At 32.2% G+C, this 26,158-nt stretch overlaps 1 protein-coding gene across 1 annotated transcript in view; it reads left to right on the forward strand.

Annotated features, from left to right (window-relative positions):
* The first annotated feature begins 876 nt into the window (after positions 1–876).
* The window catches only part of LOC126743206 (brachyurin-like), a 29,734-nt gene continuing 4,452 nt past the window's right edge, over positions 877–26,158 (forward strand). The window contains exons 1-3 of the mRNA XM_050450189.1: positions 877–1,102; positions 23,975–24,132; positions 24,288–24,535. Of these exons, the coding sequence (XP_050306146.1) occupies positions 977–1,102; positions 23,975–24,132; positions 24,288–24,535 (532 nt within the window). The 5' untranslated portion in view covers positions 877–976. The remainder of the gene's footprint in view (positions 1,103–23,974; positions 24,133–24,287; positions 24,536–26,158) is intronic.

The following is a 26,158-nucleotide window of genomic DNA, read 5'->3' on the forward strand; positions in this document are numbered from 1 at the left end:
AGTTTTTAGAAGATTTAGTTTTTTCTTGTTCCAAATAGGCAACCTTCTCTCTTCTCATAGATGCGACTGCGAAGTTACGCATTTCCTTATAATGATTCCAACTTTCAACTGTTTTCTTTTTTTTATATGAAAAATCTGTTTGAAAATTAACTTTAAATTTTCCGTTAGCCATGGAGCGGGCGTTTTACTTTTTTTTAATTTTTACAATAGTATCTTGTTACATAGACATAGATTAACTTGGAATTTGAAACAGTCAAAAATCTTATAAAAGAAAACTAAATGCCCAATTATTAAAATAAATAACAAAGAAAAGTATTAATTTGATGTTTTCCTTCACTCATAACCATCGGCAATAGATTTAAACTCACAAACACAGTATTGGTCCCTTATCTTCCTATAGCAATAACTTTATCAATTTCTATTAAAAATAATCAAAAGAATAAAAAAAAATACAAATAATTGGTGTTAAGTTTTGTTAAATAAAAATAAAATATAGTATCGTTGATTGAATAGGTATTCTCAACCAACCATATTCTCAATCAACGATAGTATTTAAAATTAACATAGTGAGCCTGATGAGTTAATTTAATCCATCGTGTGCCGAATATTATAAAGGACGTCATCCCTATTTAGAGTTGCATATTCTTTATATCTTTTATCGAAAATAAAAATGTCTATTTAGATGATAATAATAAAAGTAAGGTGATAAATAATAAATAAATTAAAAATGTATATATCGTCATCAATTATTGCGTCACAAAAAGGATTATTTAAAATGCTTTCAATTTTAGATAACGTTTTGAAATATTATTGAGACAAAACTGAGTGTCAAAACAATCGGCGGATGTGATTTATTTGTCTATATGCTGATCATGGATAATTAATTTAGCAGTACGTATTTTTGACAGTTAATCATAAATCAGTAGATAGAGGTTAATATAATTAAGGATTTTTAAAACAAACTTTACTTCAAAAAATGTTTCACACTACAAACAACAAGAGTGCAACTTCTAAAATGACATTTATATCTAGTGCTGTTATCTATTCGTGTATTTTTATTTTTGAATGGATTGGAAAAATTGAAGGATATCCTACTATTAATGTACGTATAATATTTTAAAGCTAATATTATTTGCTAAAGCATGCTAAGATATATTTTGACTCATAACACTTAATTTTTTTATAAATCTTAGTCAGTAATTTTTTTTATGTATGATTAAAAAGCCTATTTTAAATAATCCAATTTTATTTATGTTACACAAGTAGTTTTTTAAACGATGTTTCAATATTATTTTATTATTAATATCATAATATAATAAATATTTATATTATAATATAATAAGCATTTTCTGTAATGAATTAATAGGCTGTATTTATAAAAAAGTTAATGATTTTATTTAAAGTTAAATCTAGGTTTACATCAACTTATTTAGTCATCTCACTACGACAAAACTAATAAAATTAAAGTTGCAGATATTTTTAATAATTATTTTATAAATATTAATAAATCGGCGGAAACACTGCTATACAGCGAAACAAAAACTAGTCTAAAAAATGTTCCTTATTTATTCATAAAACCTGTAATAGAGGAAGAATTAATTAAAAATATAAATGGATTAAAAGATAAGTCAGTTCCGAGACTTAATGAGATTACTAGCAGGGCCCTAGAAAATATAAAATACTTAATTGCAAAACCTCTTCTCATATTTTTAATTGCTTGATGCGAAATAAAAAAGTCGGTCTTAATACCTATACCGGATGGCACAGCAACCATATAACAAGATCTAATTTTTTTTGGGTTTTGAGTTATTTATTTTTGGAATTTTGGTTATGTGTAAAAGCTATACAGGGTGTCCGGCAAAAGGAGGCCAATTCGTTGGCCACATGTAGGGTAGATCAAAATAATATGAGCTTCGTTATGCCATTTTTTAATTAGGCGCTCGGTATTCAATATACAGGGCGTCAAAATGAGAAATATAAAATCGTTTTTTGATGTAAGTCGAGTGTTTTATAAGATATTAAATTAAAATTTGGTGTGAGGGGGTTTTTTGAAACGAGAAATTGAAATTTGTTCACGTATTCACTATACGTTGCATAGGGCGCCACCTGCGGTATATCGCATGCGTTAAAAATACCAAAACTTTTTTTTACCCCTGTATAATAAAGTTCTAGTAAAAAATTCTAATTATCCAATCTTTTCTTGTAAAAAAAGTATTTTTAGTAAATGTTGGCCTGGGAATCCGTTTATTACATATCTTAATTTTAAAATCTAGATACTTTTTTTTAAACAAATTTTTTACGCTTCTGACGCTCTTAACAAGCTTCTCAATTACTCCTCAAACAAATCTGCATTTTTTAATTACATATTTGTATTTGGTGTGTTTTTTACAACTAATAAAACCATAATGGCTCATAGACCAAGAAATGTACCCTTTTCCGAAATGGCGAATATGGTTTTGATGTTTGGTAAGTTTTAAATATTATTGTAAACAGTGAATACCTGTCAATTCTCAACTAGGAAATTGTGACTCCAATGCTAGTTTAGCCGCTAGACGCTATGCCCAGACATTCCCAAACCGATTTCATCTTAAAAGAACATATTTTTTAAATTTGATTAACCGCTTAAGGGAGACTGGAAGCTTCAGCAAAAGACGCAAGGGTAATTGCGGTCGACCTCGTGCCGTTCAATCACGGCAAGGGGAAGATATTTTAAAAATTGGCGAAGAATCACCAAAGATTAGTACTAGGGTTTTGGCTTAACGGGTGAGAAATATTGGGAAAATCGAGACACATAATATTTTACAGAGTCAACAGCTTTACCCATTTAATCTTCAAAAAGTACAGGATCTTTTACCCGACGATCCCGAGGCAAGACTTGCTTTTTGTAGATGGTTATATGAAATAAATAATAGAAATTTGGATTTTATAAGGGCTGTTTACTGACGGAGCCACGTCTACGAGAAATGGCATGACAAATATCCATAACGCACACATAGGAGCTAAATAGAATCTTAGGGCCATAGTTGGGACACATCATCAAGTAAATTTTAAAGTCAATGTGTGGGCAGGTTGGGCAGTTGTAAATAACTGTCTTTTAAGACTTGTCATTTTACCAGGTAATTTGACTGGTGATTCATTTCTGTTGTTTCTACACGAAATACTGCACGATTTGCTTGATGATTTTCCTCTAAATTTAAGACAAAATCCTTGGTTTCAACTCAACGGTGTTCCGGCTCATTTTGCTATAAATATTGGAACTATTTACATGAAGTATTTCCTAATTGCTGGATTGGTCGGGGTCGAGATGCTCCTGTTCCGTAGCCACCTCGTTCGCCCGACCTTACACCTTTGGATTTTTCAGTCTGGGGATGTATGAAATACTTTGTGTATATGGTTCCGATTTTAAACGAGGATTTAATCATTGCAGCTGGAAAGCATTTCAAGTAGAAACCAAATATTTTTCAAAGCCTTAGATTTTTTTCAATAAAGAGGGCTCGTATGTGTATACAAATGAATGGAGGTCACGTAGAACAAATAATTTAGGGTCATTATTCTATTAGTTTTATTATAATAAGTAATTTAGCATTAATTTTGAAAAAAAAATTAACGTTTATTTTGTGAACTTGTTAAAATGTATCTAAATTTTAAAATTAAGATATCTAATAAACGGATTCTCAGGCCGACATTTACTAAAAATACTTTTTTTACAAGAAAAGATTGGATAATTAGAATTTTTTACTAGAACTTTATTACACAGGGGTACAAAAAAGTTTTGGTATTTTAACACATGCAATATACCGCAGGTGGCGCCCTCTGCAAGGTATAACGAATCCGTGAACGGATTTCAATTTCTCGTTCCAAAAAAAATCCTCACACCAAATTTTAATTTAATATCTTATGAAACACTAGACTTACTTCAAAAAAACGATTTTATATTTCTCATTTTGACGCCCTGTATATTGAATACCGAGCGGCTAATTAAAAAATGGCATAACGAAAGTCGCATTATTTTGGTCTACCCTACATTTGGCCGGCGCCATTTCTTATGGTACCCTATATATTTTTTATGCCATTTGACGCACAATAAAATACTCTTTTTAGTGCCATATCACAAATTGACATTTAACTGATAGTTAAAAGTGATTTTATTCTTAATTATCTAGATGGCTATAGGCATCGGCTATATCAATTATTAATTGGTTTATTTATAAAAAGTACTGTCAAATAATTTAAAATTAGCCAATAGAAGCATTATCCAGAATTGACGCTGCTAAATTCGCAACGTTATAAAATAGGCTTTAAAAATAAAATAATAATTATTGCTCTTCTTTTTAAAGAACAATTTTATATTTTTTAAATGTTATAAAAGAGTACAACTAAATGCATGTCATCTATAATAAATAAAATGTTTTAGTTTTTATCCTAGTTTTTAAAATATGTAAAGAAATAAGAAACGTTATTTGCAAAAAAATAATATTAACATTGTTAATAATATATTGTTAATAACCATTAAGTAAAAACACTTAATGGTTATTAACAATAATAAAAAATGATAATTAAATACATGCATATCCACAATTTCTAAATAAAACAACTGCAAACGCAATGTCCATAGCCATATAGATGATTCATATTAAAATCACTTTTACCTGTCACTTGTCAATTAAACCTCAACTTGTGGTATGTCGCTGAAAAAAAAAATTAACGCGCAGCTAATATCCAAAAAAGGATATAGGCTTTCATAAAAAATTAGAAAGTTGTAGATATTTCCGATTCAACCGGTTAAAAAAATATTTTTTTTAATGTAAAATAAGCAGAATCATGGGTTATGCATGTATTCAAAATATCACGAAAAACTCAAAAGAATGAGGCTTAAGAACTTTTATGTTAAATATATGTGGTTTAACTAAAATAATCTGTTTAAAATAGTTGTGTTTCAATAAGTGTTTAACTTACTGAATTGCGTACAAAGATATATTGAGAGCTTATTCCAGGGTTTCTGTGTCACCTGGTATATAAAGGAAATATATGACTGGAACAGCCTATGTACATAAATTACTATAAACTTGCATAAAAAGAGAATGACAAGTCACATAGAAAAGAATAATATTCTTTCACTCAAGTGGGATAACGAGAGTTGTCCAAGATTTAATAAAAAGCTTCCTTCCAGGATCAGCAACAGTGCGTAAAAATTGAAAATAAGCAAAGTGGGTTAAAAACAATTGACAAGGTGTTCCTTAAGAAAACAGTAATTAGCCCGCTTCTATTTTTCTTATATATTAATGATTTGGTAAATATAAATACATCAAGCAAACTTATATTATAAATTAGTATATGCTGATCACACAGCTCTTCTCCTACAGGAAAATAGCTGGAATGTAACTGTAGTACTAGCTAACACCAAAATTGCGAAGAATTCTGAATAGTTAAGTGAAAACCGTTTAATGGTAATATAGAAAAAATTAATGATTATGCGTGTAATTATAAGACTGATCGTATAAACATGCGTACTCTAAAATGTTTAAAGTTAGGATGTTTAAACCATGTCAGTGTACAGATAGATATAATTATAGTTAAACATATAAAATATTTGGATGTTACCATCGATTAGAATAATAAATGGGATAAGCAAATAAATATTGAAAGTACAAACGTTAAACTACGTAAACTAATTTACAAATTATCCCAGATTAGAAACTGCATACCTATTAATGTTCTAAGATTACTGTACATTTCTCTTGCAAAATCTGTCATGCGATTTAGAGGAAAGTAGTGGTAAATGGAGAATTGATTCTCAAACTCAGAAAGTTAAATGCAGGCCAAATATAAGTAGTTGACCAAGTTCTGTTTTCCATCGGAGTTAATAATTCAACGTATATGTAATAATATTAATAAACCTAATTTGAATGTAAATTAAATTTTGACAGTACTAATGTACCTACAAGTAAAATTTTGTTATAACTAGTACTAATAAAAGCTGAATAAATCGTGTATGTAATGGCTCTTTTGTTCTTTCATCTGCGTATCTTAAAGGCAAAGATACTTTGGTTCATCTGTCGACGCAAATTTTTGAAAAAGCTATTTACACATATGGACAAAAAAGGACAGCACAATTGGCTTGTCTTAAAAATGTAGTTTTAAAGTTATTAATTAAATATTATATATTATTAGAGGGATAGTCAGCTGCTGTTCCAAAGATATTAAGACACGAATAGACAAACTTTAAATTGGAAATTAAATGAAAAAACTATATTACAAATTTAATAATAAGAAGAAGTCCGGTAGGTTTATTTTCAGTAACCTGTTAAGTTCACGTTAAGTGCATCCTGCTATAAAGAATTTCTTGCAAGGAAACGGTATAAATTATGAATATGAATTAGCACAAAAACTTTAAAGTAATTGCTTCATTTTATCCAGTTGGACTAATGAATAAGATTTAATGCAATATTCAGGCACATCAATTATGTTTTGACTATTTTGGTTGTTTAGTACAGTTATGAATTCGGACATCTTGACATTTGATATTGATAATCCCGGTTTCTGATTGGTGCTGGCAAATTTTAGCAAAACGTCTAAAAATGTCATAGAAAGTTGACAGCAGTGCTAATAATGGTTCAACCGGTTCTAGGGCTACCTGTTAATTGGCGATCTGATCATCGTTCCTTTTCAATAAAACCTGCAACAAGAAAAGTTATAAGCAAAGTAGCCTTCGAGAGTGTATTAAGTTTTCTTTGTAAACATCCATATTATGATACTGATTCCCCTCAGGTTTCCAAATGTGGGTGATTTTTTGGTAGAGACCTTTGCTGGTCTGTGGAACCCGTTTAGAAGTTAACTACTACCGCCAGGAATTAATCCCGGTTTAATTGCCACTTTTGTTGGAGGCATTTTTGGAAAGGGACGTAACAGGTGGACCTCCAAACATTACTAGGCTTTTGTTTTTTGATTAGTTTTGATTTTCAGTTTCAGTTTTCTATTGTTTTTTCCTGATTTTGTGTTCCGGCTAACTAACCATCATCAGGTCCAAACAAAGTGAGTGCGTGCTGAGGGGCTATTCCGAGATACGAAAGGGGTATAAGGGCTGAAAAATTATATATATCTTCTTAATCTTAATTTTTTTTATAGTATATTATAAATGTATTTACAAAACTGGCGGTATGACGGATTGTGATAGGGTGTTGGGTAGGGTTCACTGTGCCCAAATGATTATTTTCCAACTTTTATAAGGGCTAGTCAGGGTTGATTATCTGCAAATCTTTTTTTTTCTAGCCTACTTGTAAAAGCGAGCAACTCCTAACATTTAAAACGTAATATTTTATTTATTTATTAACTAAAATTATGATGTATTTATTTTTTAGTACGTTGTATATAAGGCGATTCTAAAAAGAATTACATTAAAAGAATACAGTAGGAACTTCTGGTTTTGATCTACGTTTTAATTTTTTGTAATTTAGAAAACCAGTCATTAATATTTTTTTCAAAAATTAATGAATCTACCACTCTCACTGACTAAGGAGCAGCGAAAATTTACGTTGCGCTTCCCGTATTCTTTTTAATTTACCTCTGTTGCTTTTGGAATTAAAAAAAAAGTACCCCAATTTTGAATTCATCTAATAGTATTTTTTTTCTGTTTTTATTAATTTCTAGTTGATTATTGAATTAAGGTAATCAGTGTGCGCTAGAGACTTTTAGATTTTGTATGGAATTTCACTTCTTCATTTTTTCCATTCAACTTTAGTCGTCATTTCAAATTTAGAAACACTTACTTATTATCTATTATCACCAGAGGCAAGAACCCTTAGGTGTTATTGTACATACATGAATTCAAAAGAAGTTGAAAGTAACAACTGTATGAATTAAGTCTTTAGGTAATGTCTGAATAACCGTCGATTCTTTTTCCAGATTTGTCTCTTAAATTCCGATAAATTTTAAAGTCCGGTCAACGTAAAAATTAAATTATTAATTTCAAAAGAAATTAAATAGGGTAATGTCAATAATTGTTAACAATCCCTTACATAAATTTCTGAACTTATGTAAAAAGTCTAAGAAGAAGCATGATCAGGTTATTGTTTTTTTGTAAATGCTATTCAAATACACTATATTTCATCAGCATTAAGTTAAATCACTATTCTAAACCTATTTATCGAACTGTTATACATCCGCCAAAAAAGCAAATTTGATAAGCCAATTCAAGTATTGATAGAAGAATATCCAATTAGAATCCTATTTATAAATTTGATAAGCCAATTTAAGTATTGATAGAAGAATATCCAATTTGAATCCGATTTATATATTATTCATTTTTATCCTATATATTCTATATTAAATCACATATGATATTGGAAACAATATTTAAAGCGGTAAAATGTATATTTATGGTTTTAGCCATATTAAAGAGCCTCGCATATTCCGCAACAGATTAATTAAAACTAATCCCTCAAACACGCAGATTGCTTGTCTGCATCTAAAGTATTGTGTTGCGGCAACGACGATGTAACGTGCGGAGAAAACTAAGCGCCTATTTAACCAAGCAGCGGGTAAATCGTGGTGCCTTTGTAAAAATATGTGTTTTTTTCATTAAACCAATTTTATCTCTGCGGTCATTAGCTTAATCGTCAAAGCGTTTCAGTAGCACCAAATAAATTTTAGGTAAATTCGTTAGAGATAACAAAAAGATATTAACTTGTCCAAAGTAAAATATTATTTTAAAACTTATCTATTCTTTATCAACTATAAATCTTTAATTGCTTCTTATTTGTTTAGTTAAAGGCCTACCCTTTATGTAGCAAATACATTTTGCACTAATAGACTAATGTATTTTTTTTTTGAAGCGGAAAAAAAAATATAGGAATAGTAATGAGGATTGATTGTGTCCAGTAAAGGAGAATTTTATTATATATGAAAAAATAAATATTTTGTTTTTTAAATCCATGGCAAGATACTGACCTCCAGTTCCATATAAGATGATGTAGATGTTGTTTTTAATTTTGATTCGAGAATCTTCAGTCCCTTTCGTAGAGTAGAATATTATTCCAATATACAGGGTGTTTCAAAACTATGGGATCAAACTTCTGGGGGTTGTTCAGTGCCACAGAAGAATCCATTTGAGTATAGGAACCTATGTCCGGAAATGCGTCACTACGCCACTACAGCCCTAAGACGCGTTAAAATTTATAAAAAACATTAATTACCTAAATAGGATCTGCTGCATTTATTTTTACCTTCTATACATAATACTATAACAACAATTGTTTAAAATCAACGCTTATCAATGTCAATTCTCAATGTCATGTTTAAACATTTTATAGCTTACAATTTTTAAACATTTATTGCTAATGGAAAACTTTACCAATCAAGAATTGGCGGATATGCATTTGGCATACAGAGCAACAAACTGCAACGTACGAGCAGCATCGCGGTTGTATCATGAACGTTATCCTGAACGACAGCATCCTGGATACAAAAAGTTTATTGCGGTTCATCGGTGGCTCGCTGAGAGAGGCATGTTTAAGACCAAGATGCATGATACTGGTGTTGCTCGGATCGTAAGAATGGTCGAATTTGAAGAAGAGGTGCTTCAGCGAGTTGCTGATGAACCATCAAATAGCACACGTGACGTCGCTAAGAATATGAATACGAGTAACGCTTCTGTCTGGCGGGTACTACACGAGCAACAACTCTATCCTTACCACTTCCAGAAAGTTCAAGGTATAACTGCAGCCGATTATCATCCTAGAATTAAATTTTGTCGATGGCTTCTGGATCACATCATTGCACAACCAAACTTTTTACGATATGTTTTGTGGACCGATGAAGCCTCTTTCACAAGAGACGGTATTTTTAATAGTAGGAATAGCCATGTTTGGCATGAAGAAAATCCTTATGCAATTTTTCCAAGAAAACATCAGAATCGTTGGTCTGTCAACGTATGGGCAGGCATTGTTGATGATTATTTAATTGGGCCATACCTTCTACCGGAACGGTTAACAGGGCCTATTTATCTGCGTTTCTTAGAGGAAGTTCTCCCAGAACTTCTCGAAAATGTTCCACTAAACGTTAGACAGCAAATGTGGTTTCAGCATGATGGAGTACCGGCTCACTTTGCTGTACAAGTACGCGAGTATTTGGCTTAGCGGTTAGGGCACCGTTGGATTGCCAGAGGTGGAGCAGTTTCTTAGCCTCCTAGGTCACCCGATTTAACGTCGCTTGATTTTTTCTTGTGGGGACATGTAAAGCCTTTAGTCTACGAAACTCCAGTAGAATCAGAGCTAGATTTAATTGGACGAATAACAGCAGCATTTGAAATCATTCAAAACGAGGATCAAATTTTTAGTGTAGTCCGCCGAAATCATGTGCGGCGTTTAAATCGGTGTATTGAGGTTGGAGGAAGACATTTTGAACAATTGTTGGGATGGTATCATATACAAAAGGTAAAAATAAATGCATCAGATCCTATTTAGATAATTAAAATTTTTTCTAAATTTAAACGCGTCTTAGGGCCGTAGTGGCGTAGTGACACATTTCTGGACATGGGTTCCTATGAATTCTACTGTTGCACTGAACAACCCCTAGAAGTTTAATCCCATAGTTCTGAAATACCCTGTATATATATATGAGCCGCTCAGAGGAAACGTGGTATATGTCAGCATTTTTAATTTTTGAGTTATACCATTAATTATGTTTCTACTGGTCTAATATAAGTCAATATTCAAAATTTTAATTTAGCTAAGATAAGAGCTTCCTAACGTTATTCCTCTCAACATAATGGATTCGTTCGCTGGAGTGGTATAAGTCAAGGCACCACGCTGTTCCGATGTCGCGCCAGGTCCTATTAAACTCGCTTTTTCTTGTTTAGTCAGGTTTTTTTAGTGTTATGGTACGAAGTGTGTAGATCAGTTACTGTAGCTAAGAAAAAAGATATGATAGAACTTCTTCAGTGGATTCCCCCGATTCAGCATCAGTTCTTCCTGGACTTACTGACAAAAGAAGATGCTGTTGGCAGGGGTCCATTATCCGATTCTGATAAAGATTAATTTGTTTAATAACTTGTTCTTACTCTCCTTACTGTAAGTTTAGTATGTAAGATAAGTAGTAGTAATGTTTTGCTCTTCAAGCTCTATATTTTTTGAACACTTTTATCAGTAATAGATATTATAGTAAACATACTACAGCTATTATTTTTCTTTTGTTCATCAGTTTTGTGAAATTTGGTTAACTTTTACGAGGAAAAGTGATATAACTCTCCAAGTTATACCACGTTTCCGCTATGTTTTTGAAAAAAACTTACTGGAAGAATGACATTGGGCGGCAAAAATGTAATTAATGGGCGCAATCAGTAAAAATGTTTACCATATGAAATTTTAGTACAGGGTTATTATAAATATGTACAAAAAAGTAAAGAATATGTTACTGTGTTTTTTTAATTCATCCAGATGCAAAATATCAATTTTCTAAATTTCTACTTTAAGGGAGTTAGACCACTTTTCCGCTGAACGGCTCATATATCTTTTTTTAAAGTAAAATAGTTTTAGTTGTAGTAATATTATATATAAAATAATGAACCAATATATCACTCTCAATATCTTTTTCTCTAGATTATAACAATATAACGAAACAAATACTTAAAGTTAATCAAAATTAACTATAACCCGAAGTATCTAAATAAGAATTTACTTACTGAATTCAATTTAGTTACTGACGTATTATCTTTTAGATGTCTTTTCTTTCCCGAACTGAAAAGGGTCTTTGCAAAAAGAAGTTTGGTAAGGTCTAATAAGAGATATGAAAAGAAATTTTTTACTTTTCGTAGTCATAGTCAGTAGCTAATGGCTGAGGTAAAATTAATTTCATATTACATATTTTAAATGAAGCTAACCCAGGGTAAATCTCCAGATATGCATATCATTTCCAATTGATCAATCTAACAGAAGCAATCTTAATTACAAAAGTATTTCTAATTTTAAAAGAGTTCAGCAACTTTTCAAGAAAATAAAGCATTGTTGGATTTAAATAAACAATTAATCTAGTCTATGAATATGATCTTAGTCTATGAATAAGCTTATGAAAAAAACTCCTATTAATTAGAAACCTGAAGTAAGATGGTAAAATTTGTAATTTGTATACAAGTTGAATAAAGACTAACTACAAAATAATTAGATAACTACTTAAAGTAATGAGTTGCACAAGCATATAAACTGATTAGACCAACAATCTAAACTTCGGACGTGTAATCAAGTATATCGTCATCAGCAATCCCATAAAAAAGTATTTTCTAAGATTTAGAGCTACTCACCTTAATTATACAATCCACTACTAGGCATCCAACTTAAAGCTTAGTTTAACGTTTTACCATAAAGTACCCAGACATTGCAGACATGATTAAAGAAATAGGAATAGAGCCCGATGATTTTTTTCATGGTTATAATTTCACGTTAGAATTAGACTGCCATAATTTCACGGTATTGTTATTATTAATAATACTGGCTTGCTGAAATTTCTGTATTTACTGTAACTATCTTATGTATTTTGTAACTAAAGCGTTATGTTGGTAGTAAAATTCTAACATAGTTGTATCCTTGAAGACATAAATGTCAAAACATTGATACAAATTAAAAAAAAGTTTTTGTTGCCGCCTAAATTCCTGCAAAAACACAAAGTTAATTAATTTTTTTAAAGTAGAGCTTATAATATTTTTAACGGGTTGATGTTATTATAGCAGTAAATAGCCTAATGACTTAAATAACTGCAAACCTCTTTATCGAGAATTTTAAGAAAAAAACATTGATATTACAGCCAAGTCTCTGATATAGCTCCGGTAAATACAAGAATTCCTAGTAAACACAGCAATGGCGAGTAAAGGCCCAGTAATAAACGTGCTTGAGAAGTGATGGTAACTTTTTATGTCATCATGTCATCATTAATAATTCAAGTTTTGCCGATGTATCTTTAAAATTGTGCTTGATTTGAGGTGCTGACATGATTTTTGGACTTTGCTTGAAGGATATATCCTGAAGTTTCTTTGCCGGCCATCTTGGGTCATGCCAATCCTCAAGTTCAAAGTTTAAAGTTTAGCTTATGCCTAACTGAAACTTTTTATGATTAATTACAACTAACTTGCCTTTTTACTAAATAAATGGGGCTGCAATATTAATAATCTTTATATTTGCAATGGCTACCGATAATTGGAATTAAATAGCATAGTTGATTTTAGCCACTATTCTAAAACACTTACTAGCAACTTAGAAAGTCCATTTCATACTGCAGCATATCTTCGGTGGAAAACGGTAGCATAATTTCTTTTAGTTCTCAAATTGTGATTTAAAACACTACTTTTGATCTATTTATATTTATCTTAGTTTCTGCTTTTTAATAAACCGTTGTTATTATGTTTTTTTCTTAAAAAGGAGAAATGTTTAAAAAATCTTGTTCGCATTTGTTTGTTTAAAATACCAATGTAATTCAATATTAATTTAAATATCAATACACTATTTTTATTCTATTGAACTGTCACTAAAACTGATTAAAACGTAAATGAAAACAAATGAAATTCCGTCAGCTATAGCGCCATCACTTGACAAATGCTTTTCAATTAAATTAAAACCGTTTACTGAAACAGAGTGTGGGTAACGTAACGCTATCCACATTCTGCAGTCTTTTCTTTTGGGCTTCTGGATGGACGAGTCTTGTAATAATATTTTTGAAGAAATTGCTGAGTTTATTGGTAATTTTTTTTAGGAAAAATATCCACCGATGACGAATGACTCTACCCCAAAAGTTAAATAAAGAAAAAAAAGTAAGAATTTTTATGTTCTGTTAAAAATTTAATGGATGGCCTTCATATATATTTTTTGAGGATATGCTATAACCGGCCTGCTATGAATAGTAAATATTCTTTTAAAAATTTTGAAATTGTTCAACAGGTACGAATTGTTTTATCATTGTGTTTATATAGTTATGTACAGGTTGGGGAATTAATCATTAGATTCTGACTTTGATGGAAGTAACTGGATTATATGGAATAAAAATTCGCAAAAATTTACGTGAAAGTTCAGACATTAATCTGAAATATTTTTCTAATGCATTGATATATGCTTTACATATATCAAAGTACAACCCACATAGAATCAAAATCTCAAAATGTTAAATATACCGTTTATTGTAAATTGAAACTTTTAAAAATATACTTATTTAATAAAAGGTTCAAATAGACCTCCTTCTTTGGCGGAACAATAATTTAACCTATCATAAAACCAATTTCGTACCTCCAAAACAGTTTCTAGTGAAGCGGAATTCGTATTTTCACCAGTTTGCTCTTGGAACTCTTTTAACACGTTAACGACCATGTGCACCATATTGGTGCACACCCTGGCTTATGCACAGACCGTGTGACCCTATTTGGGCACAGTGGATTGTAATGTTCCAAGTCGTGTGGGTCTAACAGGGACGCAGCTACGTGCTTTTTATATGTATTGTTTGGTTGGTCTAGTCCCTGGGAAACAAACAATTGCATTGGGTTGAGATTTTTGTAATGTTTTTATACTTATATATTAAAATTTTTTATAGTAATTCAAAAAATTATGAATTTTCAACTTTATCAGCGAAATTGTCACCATTACCACTAACAGTTTATTATTACATTTTTAAGTTTAAAAATGCAAACGTGGCAACAAAATGCTCTAAAAAAATACGGCGACGGATCATCAGCCACGGAATTTTTTGTTTTAATTTTAAGGTTATAGTGTCATTTGTTTTATTTTGCCGGCATGTAAATATTGTTCTTCTGTTTACTGCCTGAGTTCGTGTGATTAAGTGGTTGTATATAATAATTTATTTGGGTTTATATATAAAAAAATATGTCTCGTAAATATCTAAATGATGAACAACTTCAACAAATCTTGGAAGATAGTGATTTTGAATGTAGTGAGATCGAAAGCACCTTTGACGATTCAGATGCGGATCCCATATTTGAGGCAGATGGTGAGCAGTACATGTAGTGATGAGGTTACCGGATTTACCTGGCCAAGATTCTAGTGATGACGAATTGGAAAATGAATCTGATTCTCCTGTTTTTGCTCCTCGTAATAGTAATTTCGTATGGAGTGATATTTCTATATCTGATAAATTAAACGAATTTACGGTTTCTGCAAGATCAGGATTGCGACAAGAAGAAATAGATCGCCTTAAAGGCCATAAACCTATTGATTTTTTCCTATTATTTTTTGACGAGGAAGTTCAAAAATTACTGGTTACGGAAACAAACAAATACGCTACACAACAAACAATAAAGGGTATATGTGAAGAGTCAATTACTGAACACTCCATTTTGGCTAAGTGGTATGACACAAATGAAAATGAACTTTTGCATTTTTTTGGTCTTATAATCTGGATGGGACTTGGCCAAAAACCTACGCTTAGAGATTATTTCAGTAAAAAGATTCTTTATAAAAGTGGTGTTCCAAAATTAAGCAACATAAGTAGAAATCGGTTTGAGGCATTGCTACATTGTCTGCATATTTCTGATAATGAAAATTACCCACCAGGTGACAGATTATATAAGATTTCTCCACTTGTAAAAATGTTAAATAAAAAATTTCAAAACATTTGCAGTCCAAAAGAAAAAGTATGCATTGATGAAACAATGGTTCTATTTAGTGGACGGTTAAGCTTCCTGCAGTACATTCCAGGGAAGAGGCACAAATACGGTGTCAAACTATTCAAACTTTGTGTTGATGGGGGCTACACTTTTGCGATTAAAATATATGGCGGTGGTGGTGGAGGGCAAACTTTTGATAAGCCATTAGCTACAAGGGTTGTCATGGAACTAATGGAATCTCTTCTGAATACGGGTAGAACCCTATTTACCGATAACTTTTATACAAGTGTTGGTCTAGCACATGAGCTTAATCAAAACCAGACACATTTAGTTGGCACCCTGCGTCAAAATCGAAAACTTAATCCAAAGGCAGTTACAAGTGCCAAATTGAAAAAAGGTGAAATGAAGATGCAAAAAGCATCTTCACGAAAGTCGTAGTTGGAAAATGGAAAGACAAGCACTATGTTTTATTTCTGACAACGCAAGCTAGACCAGAAATGGTGGAGGTTCCAACAAGAACAGGTTATATTTTAAAACCATCAACAATAGTGGATTATAATACAGCAAAAGGCTTTGTTGATATTTCAGATCAAAAAGCTGCTTATAGTTCTCCAGTACGCCGCGGAGTCAAATGGTATAGAAAAATTGTCGTTGAACTATTGACAAACACTGTTCTAGTCAATGCCTTGGTCGTGTTCAAGGAAGTAACTGGAAAGAACATGAGTGTGACAGAATTTCGCAAGAAAGATACGTGGAGGAAGGTGTTCAACTTGTTATAAACAGTTTGCAGAAAGAGAAGGGCGCCAATCAGCTATGAAAAATGCGAAAAAAATACATTCATTTTGCCCTGCATGCTCTGAAAATATTTCATATATGTGTGTAAAATATTTTTTTTTTAAATCCATACTGCCTCCATTAAAAGCAATAATGGTTAGTAATTATATTTTTTGTATGATTAGAATATTATGTTATGTTTATAATGAGAATTGTGAGTTTATTTTGTTAAAATAAAATGCAAAAGAAACAGTTCTGGGTGTGGCCCAATATGGTATACATGGTCTGTGGTAAACTTAACTTATTTTTTCTTCTGCTCAGACCGCGTGTACCAAATTGGTGCGCATGCTTTTTTTTATAAAAAACTCCTTTCCATCAACTTATTTCTCAAAAAAGTATATTATGAAACTGTCTTTTACCAAGATTTAGGAAAAAAATACCCTGGTCCAGGAGTAAAGTTTCAAATACTAGAGCTGGTCGTTAACGTGTTAAGTTTGTTGACCTCTAAATTTGTGGTTGTAAATTGTCTTCTTAAGGTAATCCCAAAAATAAAAGTCATTTGGGGATAAACCTGGAGATCTATCGTCAGTCCCCTTACTAATAAGACAGTTAGGAAATGTATTTGTTAAAAATTCTTTATTAAATGCGCATATTAAGCAGAGCAGCTATCTTACTAAAAATAGACTGACTCCATGTCTAAATCGTGAGGATTTTAATGGCAGGAAGAACTTAGTTTTGCAGCAATTCAAGGTATTTTTGGTACTTTAAAATATTATCAGAGATGATGAAGATGGACCAAGAATATAGTCGCCTAAATTACCAGCCCAAAAATTTAATTTTTAAGGATACTGAGGACGGAATTGAAAACTTCTGTGTTCATTTTCCCAAGACCAATATCAAACGAGGAATATAATTGTTGTTCTGATTGAAAAAAATATTGATCTGCAAATTAAATAATTCAAAGTTTTTGGCATTTTAGTTTTGCATTTATGACAATCTTGAAGACAAAAAATGTCTTAAAATTCAAAAGCACGTTTAAAATTGTTTTTTCGCAAGGAATCGATCTACATATTTTCAAATATAATTAAAAACAAATCCCTACTGCAAAATTATCTACATGAAACCATTTATTAATTTGAACTCTTTCGAAACGAGTATAAACAGCCATAATAGGTTAAGAAAAAAATAATAGCGGTTTAAAATTCAACATCAACGAGAGGAGCTGGTATCGCTATTATTTTGGACAATGTGTTAGATTCAATTCCCTAACTTGTATATTACAATATAGAGCAGCTAGTATGAGTTTCTGATGCAGTATTTTAAAGACTCATGATTGATACTGGTACTTAATTTATGACCTTGATAACATTATGATGAGTTATACAAAAAATTGTTTCTCCAGGCAAATAATAAGCACACTTATTCAAAAATTTAAAAATTATTCATTTATTCATTTATTCCACGAGTTATAACATAGGTTAATTTGGAGGTGTCGAATGTTCTTTGTGTTCTAATATCCATATTTTTGAAATATTGCTTTTAGACTTTTTTCGATTCAAATTAACAGTATAACGAATTGTTTGATTTACTACTTCATTGATTGCAATATATGAATATAAAACAATAATTTTTTTTTACTCAATTAATTTATGTTAAAATTGTTGCCTTTTTTTAAAACTGCCCAATGCGTTACTAGCGTTTTTTACTAATACTCGGACTTTTCAACTCGAACATTTTCTTATGTGGTATCAGTACAGGGCCTCAGACATTTTCATCAATGACATTTATTTGATGTAGTCAGTGAACTCTTTAATCCTTTTTAGGAAATCTCTAGGTTACCATATTCTCAATAAAGTTTTATATTCCCATTAAAACATAGCATAATCCAGTACGAAAATTAAAATAACGAGCCTGAATTAAAATATAAATACATTATAACTTTTGAGAATATAAAAATAAACATAGTTATTAAAATGAAAAGATTTTATCTACTATTTATAAATTATCAATTTGATTTATTTTTTTTAGATTTTAAGGCAGTCTGATTTAAAGTTTATAGATTAACTTTAATTATTAACATATACTTTTATTTTGAATGTAAAACCTATAATAATTTAGCAACTGATACTAATTACAACGATTTAACCTCAATAGGCGACACAAACCGCAGACTATAATAAAATGGTCGAATCGGCATGAATTACTCTTATATATTGAGGGGATATTGGCCAAAATCCCTTTTGCTTTATTATTGTGACATGGTCAATATTAACTCTGTTAGTTTGAGAATAATTACTATTAAGCTACTAATTGATTTTAATTATATCAATTAGTAGTTAGTTAGTCAAGTATAATATTCAGTATGTATTTTGTTTTTATTAAATATGATGTGATTTCACGCTAGTATTTAATAAAAAAAATAAGTACACTTTAGTTAAATAAAATTATTATGATTAAGGAAAATTGCGACCTGACTAAAGAGTATTCGACTTATTTTAGCTGATGTGTTACAATAATTTTTTATGCTACTTTTTAAAGCCAATATCCATTATATCTTAAAATACAATTACAATTTTATATTAGAACGTATTCAAGTAGTACCCTGTATTTAAGCAACTAAACTCTTTTGAAAAGTAGATAATGCCACTCTTACCCGATTTTTTGCATTTCATTTTCTTGTACTTTTTATTGTATCAGCCTTAGTAATGATTCATTTACTTTTTGTCCAACAAACTGGATCTAATAACCCCATTAAGAGAAATAGAAATATAGAAACAGTTTCCTTTCACCCATATTTTACATTTAAGGACCTTGTGGGATTCTTAATTATATTATCAGCTTTAACTATCTTAGCTCTTCAAGCACCATACTTACTAGGAGAATCTTATATTTTTGTATCATTAAATCCTTTAGTAACACCAATTCACATTTAGCCTGAATGATACTTTTTATTTGCTTACGCAATTCTACGAAGAATTCTTAATAAATTGGAAGGACTGATTGCTTTAGTTCTTTCAATTGCTGTTCTCCATACTTCTCCATTTACTAATAAAAACAATTTCCAAAGAACTCAATTTTACCCAATAAATAAAATTATATTTTGATCATTAATTTTGATTGTAATTTTATTAACCTGAATTGGGGCTCGACCTGTAGAAAATCCCTATATTTTAACAGGGCAAATTTTAACAATAATATATTTTCTTATTTTATACTTAATCCAATTATTGAAAGGTTTTTGAAATAAAGCAGATCGACGTATCATTTTTTCAAAATCCTTTCAAGAATTTTAATCATTCTTTGGTTTAAACAGGAAAAAATTTCTTCAAGAAAATTGAAATATATTGAGCAAAAGTTCATCGTTTTACAATGTTTATAATTTTATAATCTTTTAAAACATATTGCATTGGCAGCTATCAAATAAAAAAATGTATATTCAAGAAGACACAAGAGTTCATACGAACATTTAAATGTCTAAAAATTTCAAATTCTGGGAACCCTATTTATAAATTGAGATACGAACCCTTTGAAAAAATTATAATTGGTGCTTATTATGTGAGAATTTTTTTTTATGGTAAACACAAGCACAAGAGGAATGTCCTATGTCACTCTTGGAGTGGTGCTTGCGCGAAGATATTTGTGGGCATTTATCTTGAATCGCTGTAGGTTGTATGCGTCGGGAAATATGTGAGGTGGAAGCCCGTTCCACAAAGACGATGTTCTCCAGATGAATGAGTCCCAATACAGCGACGTCCTTGGGGTAGGCAGGTGGACTCGATGTTGATGAGCCGCAACTGCTAGACGCGTCCTTCTTACCGGAACAACCCTGGGTGGAATCAGGCCTGCCAGCTCAGACGAGCACTTACCGTGATAATAACGGTATAATAAACAGAGATCAGCCACCTTTCTCCTGTGCTCCAGACTATCCAGACTCTTTGTCAGTTCTGGTTTGTCGATAAGACGAATAGCTCTCTTCTGTATAGAATCCAGCAGGTTTAAATTATGCTTCGGTGCAGAGCTCCAGACATGCGAGCATTACTCGAGAGAAGGGCGTATTTGAGCCTTATAAAGAGTCAGCAGCTGTTCTGGTGTATACAGTTTTTTCATTTTGAAAAGCACTCCGAGTTTTTTGAAAGCCGCCCTGGCGACCTCGACAACGTGGTCATGCCAGGACACACTGTTGGTGACCTCGACTCTTAGAAGATGTAAAGATGATTTCATTGGCAATGTTTTCCCTGCCATAACCAACTCCGGCCCACCAAGGTTAGTCTTCATCGTAATTACTGCAGCCTGCGTTTTTTTAGCGCTAAAATTGACCAAATTGCTATCGCCCCACTCCAAGATTGCTCTAATATCGTTGTTCGTTGAAGCTACTTGTTGCTGCCTAAGATTCTGAGAACTTGCGGCTGTCGTTGGTTTGGCGGTTAAATGTGGAAATAAGTGTGCTATCGTCCGCAAAGCTGTAGATGGATTGACAGTGGTTCCTAGCAAATCGTTGATATATACCAAGAAAAGGGTGGGGGATAGAATGCATCCTTGAGGGACTTCCCTTGCTGTTACCGCGATAGAACCATCATCTGCTGTTAGGGGTGGCAAGGCCGACTTAGCAAATCCTTGACTAACGGCTTTCGATACCGACCAGAAAGATCTTGTTCTATTTGGGCAGTTTAGCAGTTTGTTTTTGATCCTGTTGTTGTGACTCTCTTTGCATTCATCAATAATTCGCTTCCAGCTATTTCTGGAGGCTAAAAAGTTCCTCCGATTTTCAATGGAAGGATGTTGACTTGTTACTTGTTTACTGCCTCCTTGCAATTCAGGTTGAACCATTGCTTGTTGTTTGATCCGTATTTAGTAGAAAAAGGGATATAAGCTTCCATTCCTGCCAAGATCGTCTCTGTAATTTGGTTTGCACATTCTGAGATGTTATTGGTTCTAAAGCAGACTTCTTTCCAAGGGAATGAGCGATAAAATTCCCGAAGATGGTTCCACTCTGCTGATTTATAGTGCCATACCTTCCGCGGCATCGGAGGATCCTGCGTTTTAACCTACAATTGGCAAGAGACTGTTATCAATTTGTGGTCCGATATTCCTAGGGGGGCATGTACTGATACTGTGTATGAGTCAGGGTCTGAAGCCAAGACCAGATCTAGGAGACTCGCGAACTCGCCGTCACGATCGGGGATTCTGGTAGGTTCCTCCACAAGCTGCGTAAGCCCGCATATGGTCGCAAATAGTTCAGCTTCTCGTCCTTCATCGTCGTTCTTGTTGCAGAAGCGTAGCCAGTTGATATTGTGAACGTTAAAATCACCCATGACAATGATTTCTGCGCTTGGGTAGTTAATTTGCAGATGGTTAATGCAATCAACCAGGTTCAAAAAGAGCCGTCTATATTGGGTGTCGCTTGGTGGTCTGTAGATACAGCAGATAAATTTCGTGGCACCACTGGCTATTATTTTGAACCACATGACGTCGAAGTGCGCAGGTTCAAGCGTTTCCTCCCGCTGGCAACTCAAATCGTTCTTGACAAATACTGCCAATCCAAAGTTTAGTCGAAATCCGGTGTGTAGATCGTATCCAGGATAAATGAGGTGAACATTTGTTGTTGAAGGTTTCACCTTTGTTTCTGCCAATGCGAGAATGTGAGGCTTATTTGATTGCAGGTGTTGGTGTACTGCATTAATATTGGTGTTTAGGCCTCTGATGTTGCAGAAATTGATTTTTAGGCTTTTTGATCCGCCTGATGGACCCCCCGACCAGCCTCCGCCCGGAGATCCGAATGGGAGGCGAGTTTACCTCCGGAAAGTTTTGGTCGTGAGGGCGCCATCATGCATTTACTTTTCTTCTCCATTTCCCCTTTGGAAACCGGACACAGCAACATGGCGGCAAAACGTGAGTTCCATGGAACCACTTCACGCCGCCTAAGTCCTATGTGGTGGTATTGAACCGGGCGATGCAAGTGAACAACATCTACCACCAAAGGGGTTGCTCTTTTAGTCGCCTTTTACGACAGGCAGAGCGTACCGGAGGGCTATTCTACCCCGGCCCTCCCCGGGGAAAATTTGGTTTCGAAAACAAAGTCTTTTTCCAGCATGATTTTCTTGACAATAATTTTTAACTTTTAGAGTAGTGTTGCAGTCATTACATCTTAAATTATAACTGCAACTTTTATTATATGATTTCTAAGATCCTGAAATGCAAACCGCAATACAGGGTGGTTCAGAATGATGGGATCGAACTTCTAGGGGTTATTCAATGTAACAGTAGAAAACATTTGAGTATAGAGTAAGTCCGGGAAAGGGTCACTATGGCACTAAGACGCGTTAAGACTTAGAAAGGCGATGAATTGCTTAAATAGGATTTAATGCATTTAATTTTTGCCGTTTGTATATGATATCTTCACAACAAATGTTCAAAATGTTAATGTAAGTGTAGAAAATTTATAACTGATGATTTTCAACATCAGCAACAATGGTGTTGAAAAGTACGTGAGGATTTGGCTAAACGATTTGAGCCTCTTTGGATTGCCAAAGTTGTAGCAGTTTCTTGGCATTCTAGGACACCTGATTTTTTTCTGTGGGGAAATGTAAACCTTACAGGTCTATGAAACTCCAGTAAAAGAACAATACAAGACTTCATTGGACAAATTATAGCAGCATTTGAAATCATTCAAAACGAGTATCAAATTTTTAGTCAAATTCGCTAAAATCATGTGTTTAAATCGGTGTATTCAGGTTGGAAAAAGGCATTTTAAACATTTGTGGTAATGATATCATATACAAAAGTCAAAAATTAAATGCAATAAATCCTATTAATGCAATCTTTCTTCTAAATTTTAACGCGTCTTAGGGCCGTAATGACACTTTTCCGGATTTGGGTCCCTATACTTAAATGTTTTCTACTATTGCACTGAATAACCCCTAGAAGTTTGATCCCATAATTCTGAAACACCCTGTATACATTACGCTAAATTTGTTATGCTTGATCACATTGACTCGTCTTTTTCGATATCAGATCTAGCTGCCTTTTACAGTATTATGTAAGTTATGGAATCCTCTTTAAAAAGTCCTATCATTCTGATGCATATTCTATTTGAACACTTCCAGTTTTCCTAACTAATTCAAAGAAATTAGTAAAGACCATATTAGCAGGTTTTTATTTTAGTTTTTTTATTTTTTCTCAATTGATTATGGATTTTGTTTTTTTAAGCAATTTTTAAATTTTTGTTTTTTTTTTCTGTCTTTGATGTGACTTTTGTTATTCTTATTTGAACCTTGTTAACCTTTAATTAAGAAATGAAAACTATTTAGATACTTGAGCTACTTAGTTAGAGCCATAAAAAGGAGTTTATTATACTACTTAACTACTTCGAATAGTAACATTGAAGTATTCATTCAAAAACAATAAGATGTTAGAGATTTGACGTTAAGGCACTCTATATGTAGATATGTAATATACGTTGTTTTAGATGTAAAATTCAATTTAAATTTGGTTTAAAAATCAGTTTGTTGGCAAAAATATACATTTATTGGCTATATAATGTACAATATCTAAAATACCTATAGCCCTATTGTATTTCTACCTTTATAAAACTTAACAATTTTATTACAGGATACGAATTTAGTTGCACTTAGAATAACTGGCGGTAAAGAAGCCATACCACATTCTTACCCTTACCAAGTTGGCCTTCTGTTAGATAGAAGAGCTTTCTGCGGAGGAGTGCTAATATCTACTTGCCATGTACTTACAGCAGCACACTGCGTTGAGACGTAAGTCTATATTTTTTAAAGATTAAACATAAAAGAATATATAAATAGTTTAGGGTGTATAAGAAATTTTACAGTTAAAAATAAAAACCTATGTTTATTTTAAAAAAACTATTATTTATAAAGAATAATGAACAATTGCTTATTTATTTTTACAGAGCCTCTTTTATAGAGATTTACTTGGGTTTTCACAACCTTAAAATAACGGAAGACACTCAAAAGATTTTATACAATCCTAAAGTCATTATTCATGAGCATTACAATGCCACGTCAATGCAAAATGACATTGCCATTCTCAAATTACCAAAATCAGTCCAATTTACCTTTGCTATAAGACCTATATCCAGAATGGCCGATGATGACTCTGGATTTTTTATAGGACACACTGGTGTTTTATCAGGATGGGGTAAGTTAATAAATCGCTGTCTACAATATAAATGTAGAATATATGATAAAAAGTTACTTAGTGTCACAAGAGAAATGTTCTACAAGAAATGTAATAGGTATCATTTAGTATTCCCTTAAATAAGGTTAGATTTTAGTCTGCTAGTTTTTGAACCCACCTATATCTTTTTTTGAGCCAAATATTAAAATAGCCTTTTAAAGTGGTCCTTCCTTTAAAATAAAACCGAAACTAACCAATAAATAAAGGCTACTAAAAGGGAGCAATCGGTAATTATGTTAGGGCTTATAAACATAGTTTTTCACATGAAATTAAAAATATTTCAAAAACGGTTACACTTAGGTATAGGACAATATACACAAAATATACCTAGAATTTCACGTGGAAGCCAAAAATGTAAAAATATACAGGGTGTTCCACTAAAAATAAGGAAGTTGACATCTACTTCCGATATAACCGGAAACGTCACAACTGTTAAAATATTTTAGTTGTGTGGCCCCCATCGACTGTGCCATGTTGCCAAATTTTCAAAATTTTTGAAAAATTAGTTTCTGAGATATCGATCGCGTCTATTCGTTGTGAGAGACCCTGTATAGAATTAATACTTTAATATAATAAGTAGGTCTTAAATATTAGTTAAAAACGTAGCAATGCTGGAAATACCATAAGTGTGTTTATTTTGTTTAATAATATTTTTAAACAATTTTGTGTTGCGAGTGTTGAGTTCACCAGCCCAATAGCAAGTTTTTAACTTAATAATATAAAATAGCTTATTATCAAGGAGACCGGTCTCGCACTTTTTAAATAAGGCATCGTGTATGAAAAATTTTACGGTCACTGGGTTCACATGCCAAAGTAGCCATCTTAAAAATTTACTATAACTAGTTTTAAAAAGTAGCCACATCGGGGCTGTTCTGCAGAAGTATCATTCGCTCTGCACGTGGCAGTATTTTATCCTTGTAATTATTATTCCTATTTCGCCAGCAATAACACAATCAACTGTCAAAAGATGGGTCGAGCCAATCAGAGTAGGGTACACTTCTGGCCAACAGCGCCAATGTGGCTACTTTCTGAAACTATTTATCGTAAATTTTTGGGTACGCACGTTTAGTATACAGATCAGTCTCCTTACGTATAGTCTCCTTGCATACTATAGTAACATAACTAATATATACATATAGCAGACTCTGATTAAGCAGTTTGTATAGCAAACAATATAGAGTATCTGGGCTCATTTTCTGTTATTGTCTCAAAACCATTTTTATGGAAAACTTCATAATCTTTTTGATAAGTTCTTTTCACGTCGTTTTATAGATATTGCACGTATTTTTCTTTTGTATTTACCCAGCAAAAAGAACTTGATATAATGTATACCAGTCGTAAGCCCTATAAATTGAATTTCTGGAATTGCAATTAAATACTCTTATTTTCTCCATTTTTTTTGGCTGCCAGCTTGTTCTCTTGCATGAACCCGCTGATTAATAATTTATATTTGAATAAGTGATATAGACATTTTTATTTCAATTCTAATAAATTTTTCAATTAGTTTAATTTGCCTTTTGCCAGTTATTTAATTTAATCAAGTAAAATGTATATTGTTAAAGTAATTGATATAACCGGAATAGA

The sequence above is a fragment of the Anthonomus grandis genome, chromosome 12, assembly GCF_022605725.1.
Source record: "Anthonomus grandis grandis chromosome 12, icAntGran1.3, whole genome shotgun sequence".
Lineage (NCBI taxonomy): Eukaryota > Metazoa > Arthropoda > Insecta > Coleoptera > Curculionidae > Anthonomus > Anthonomus grandis.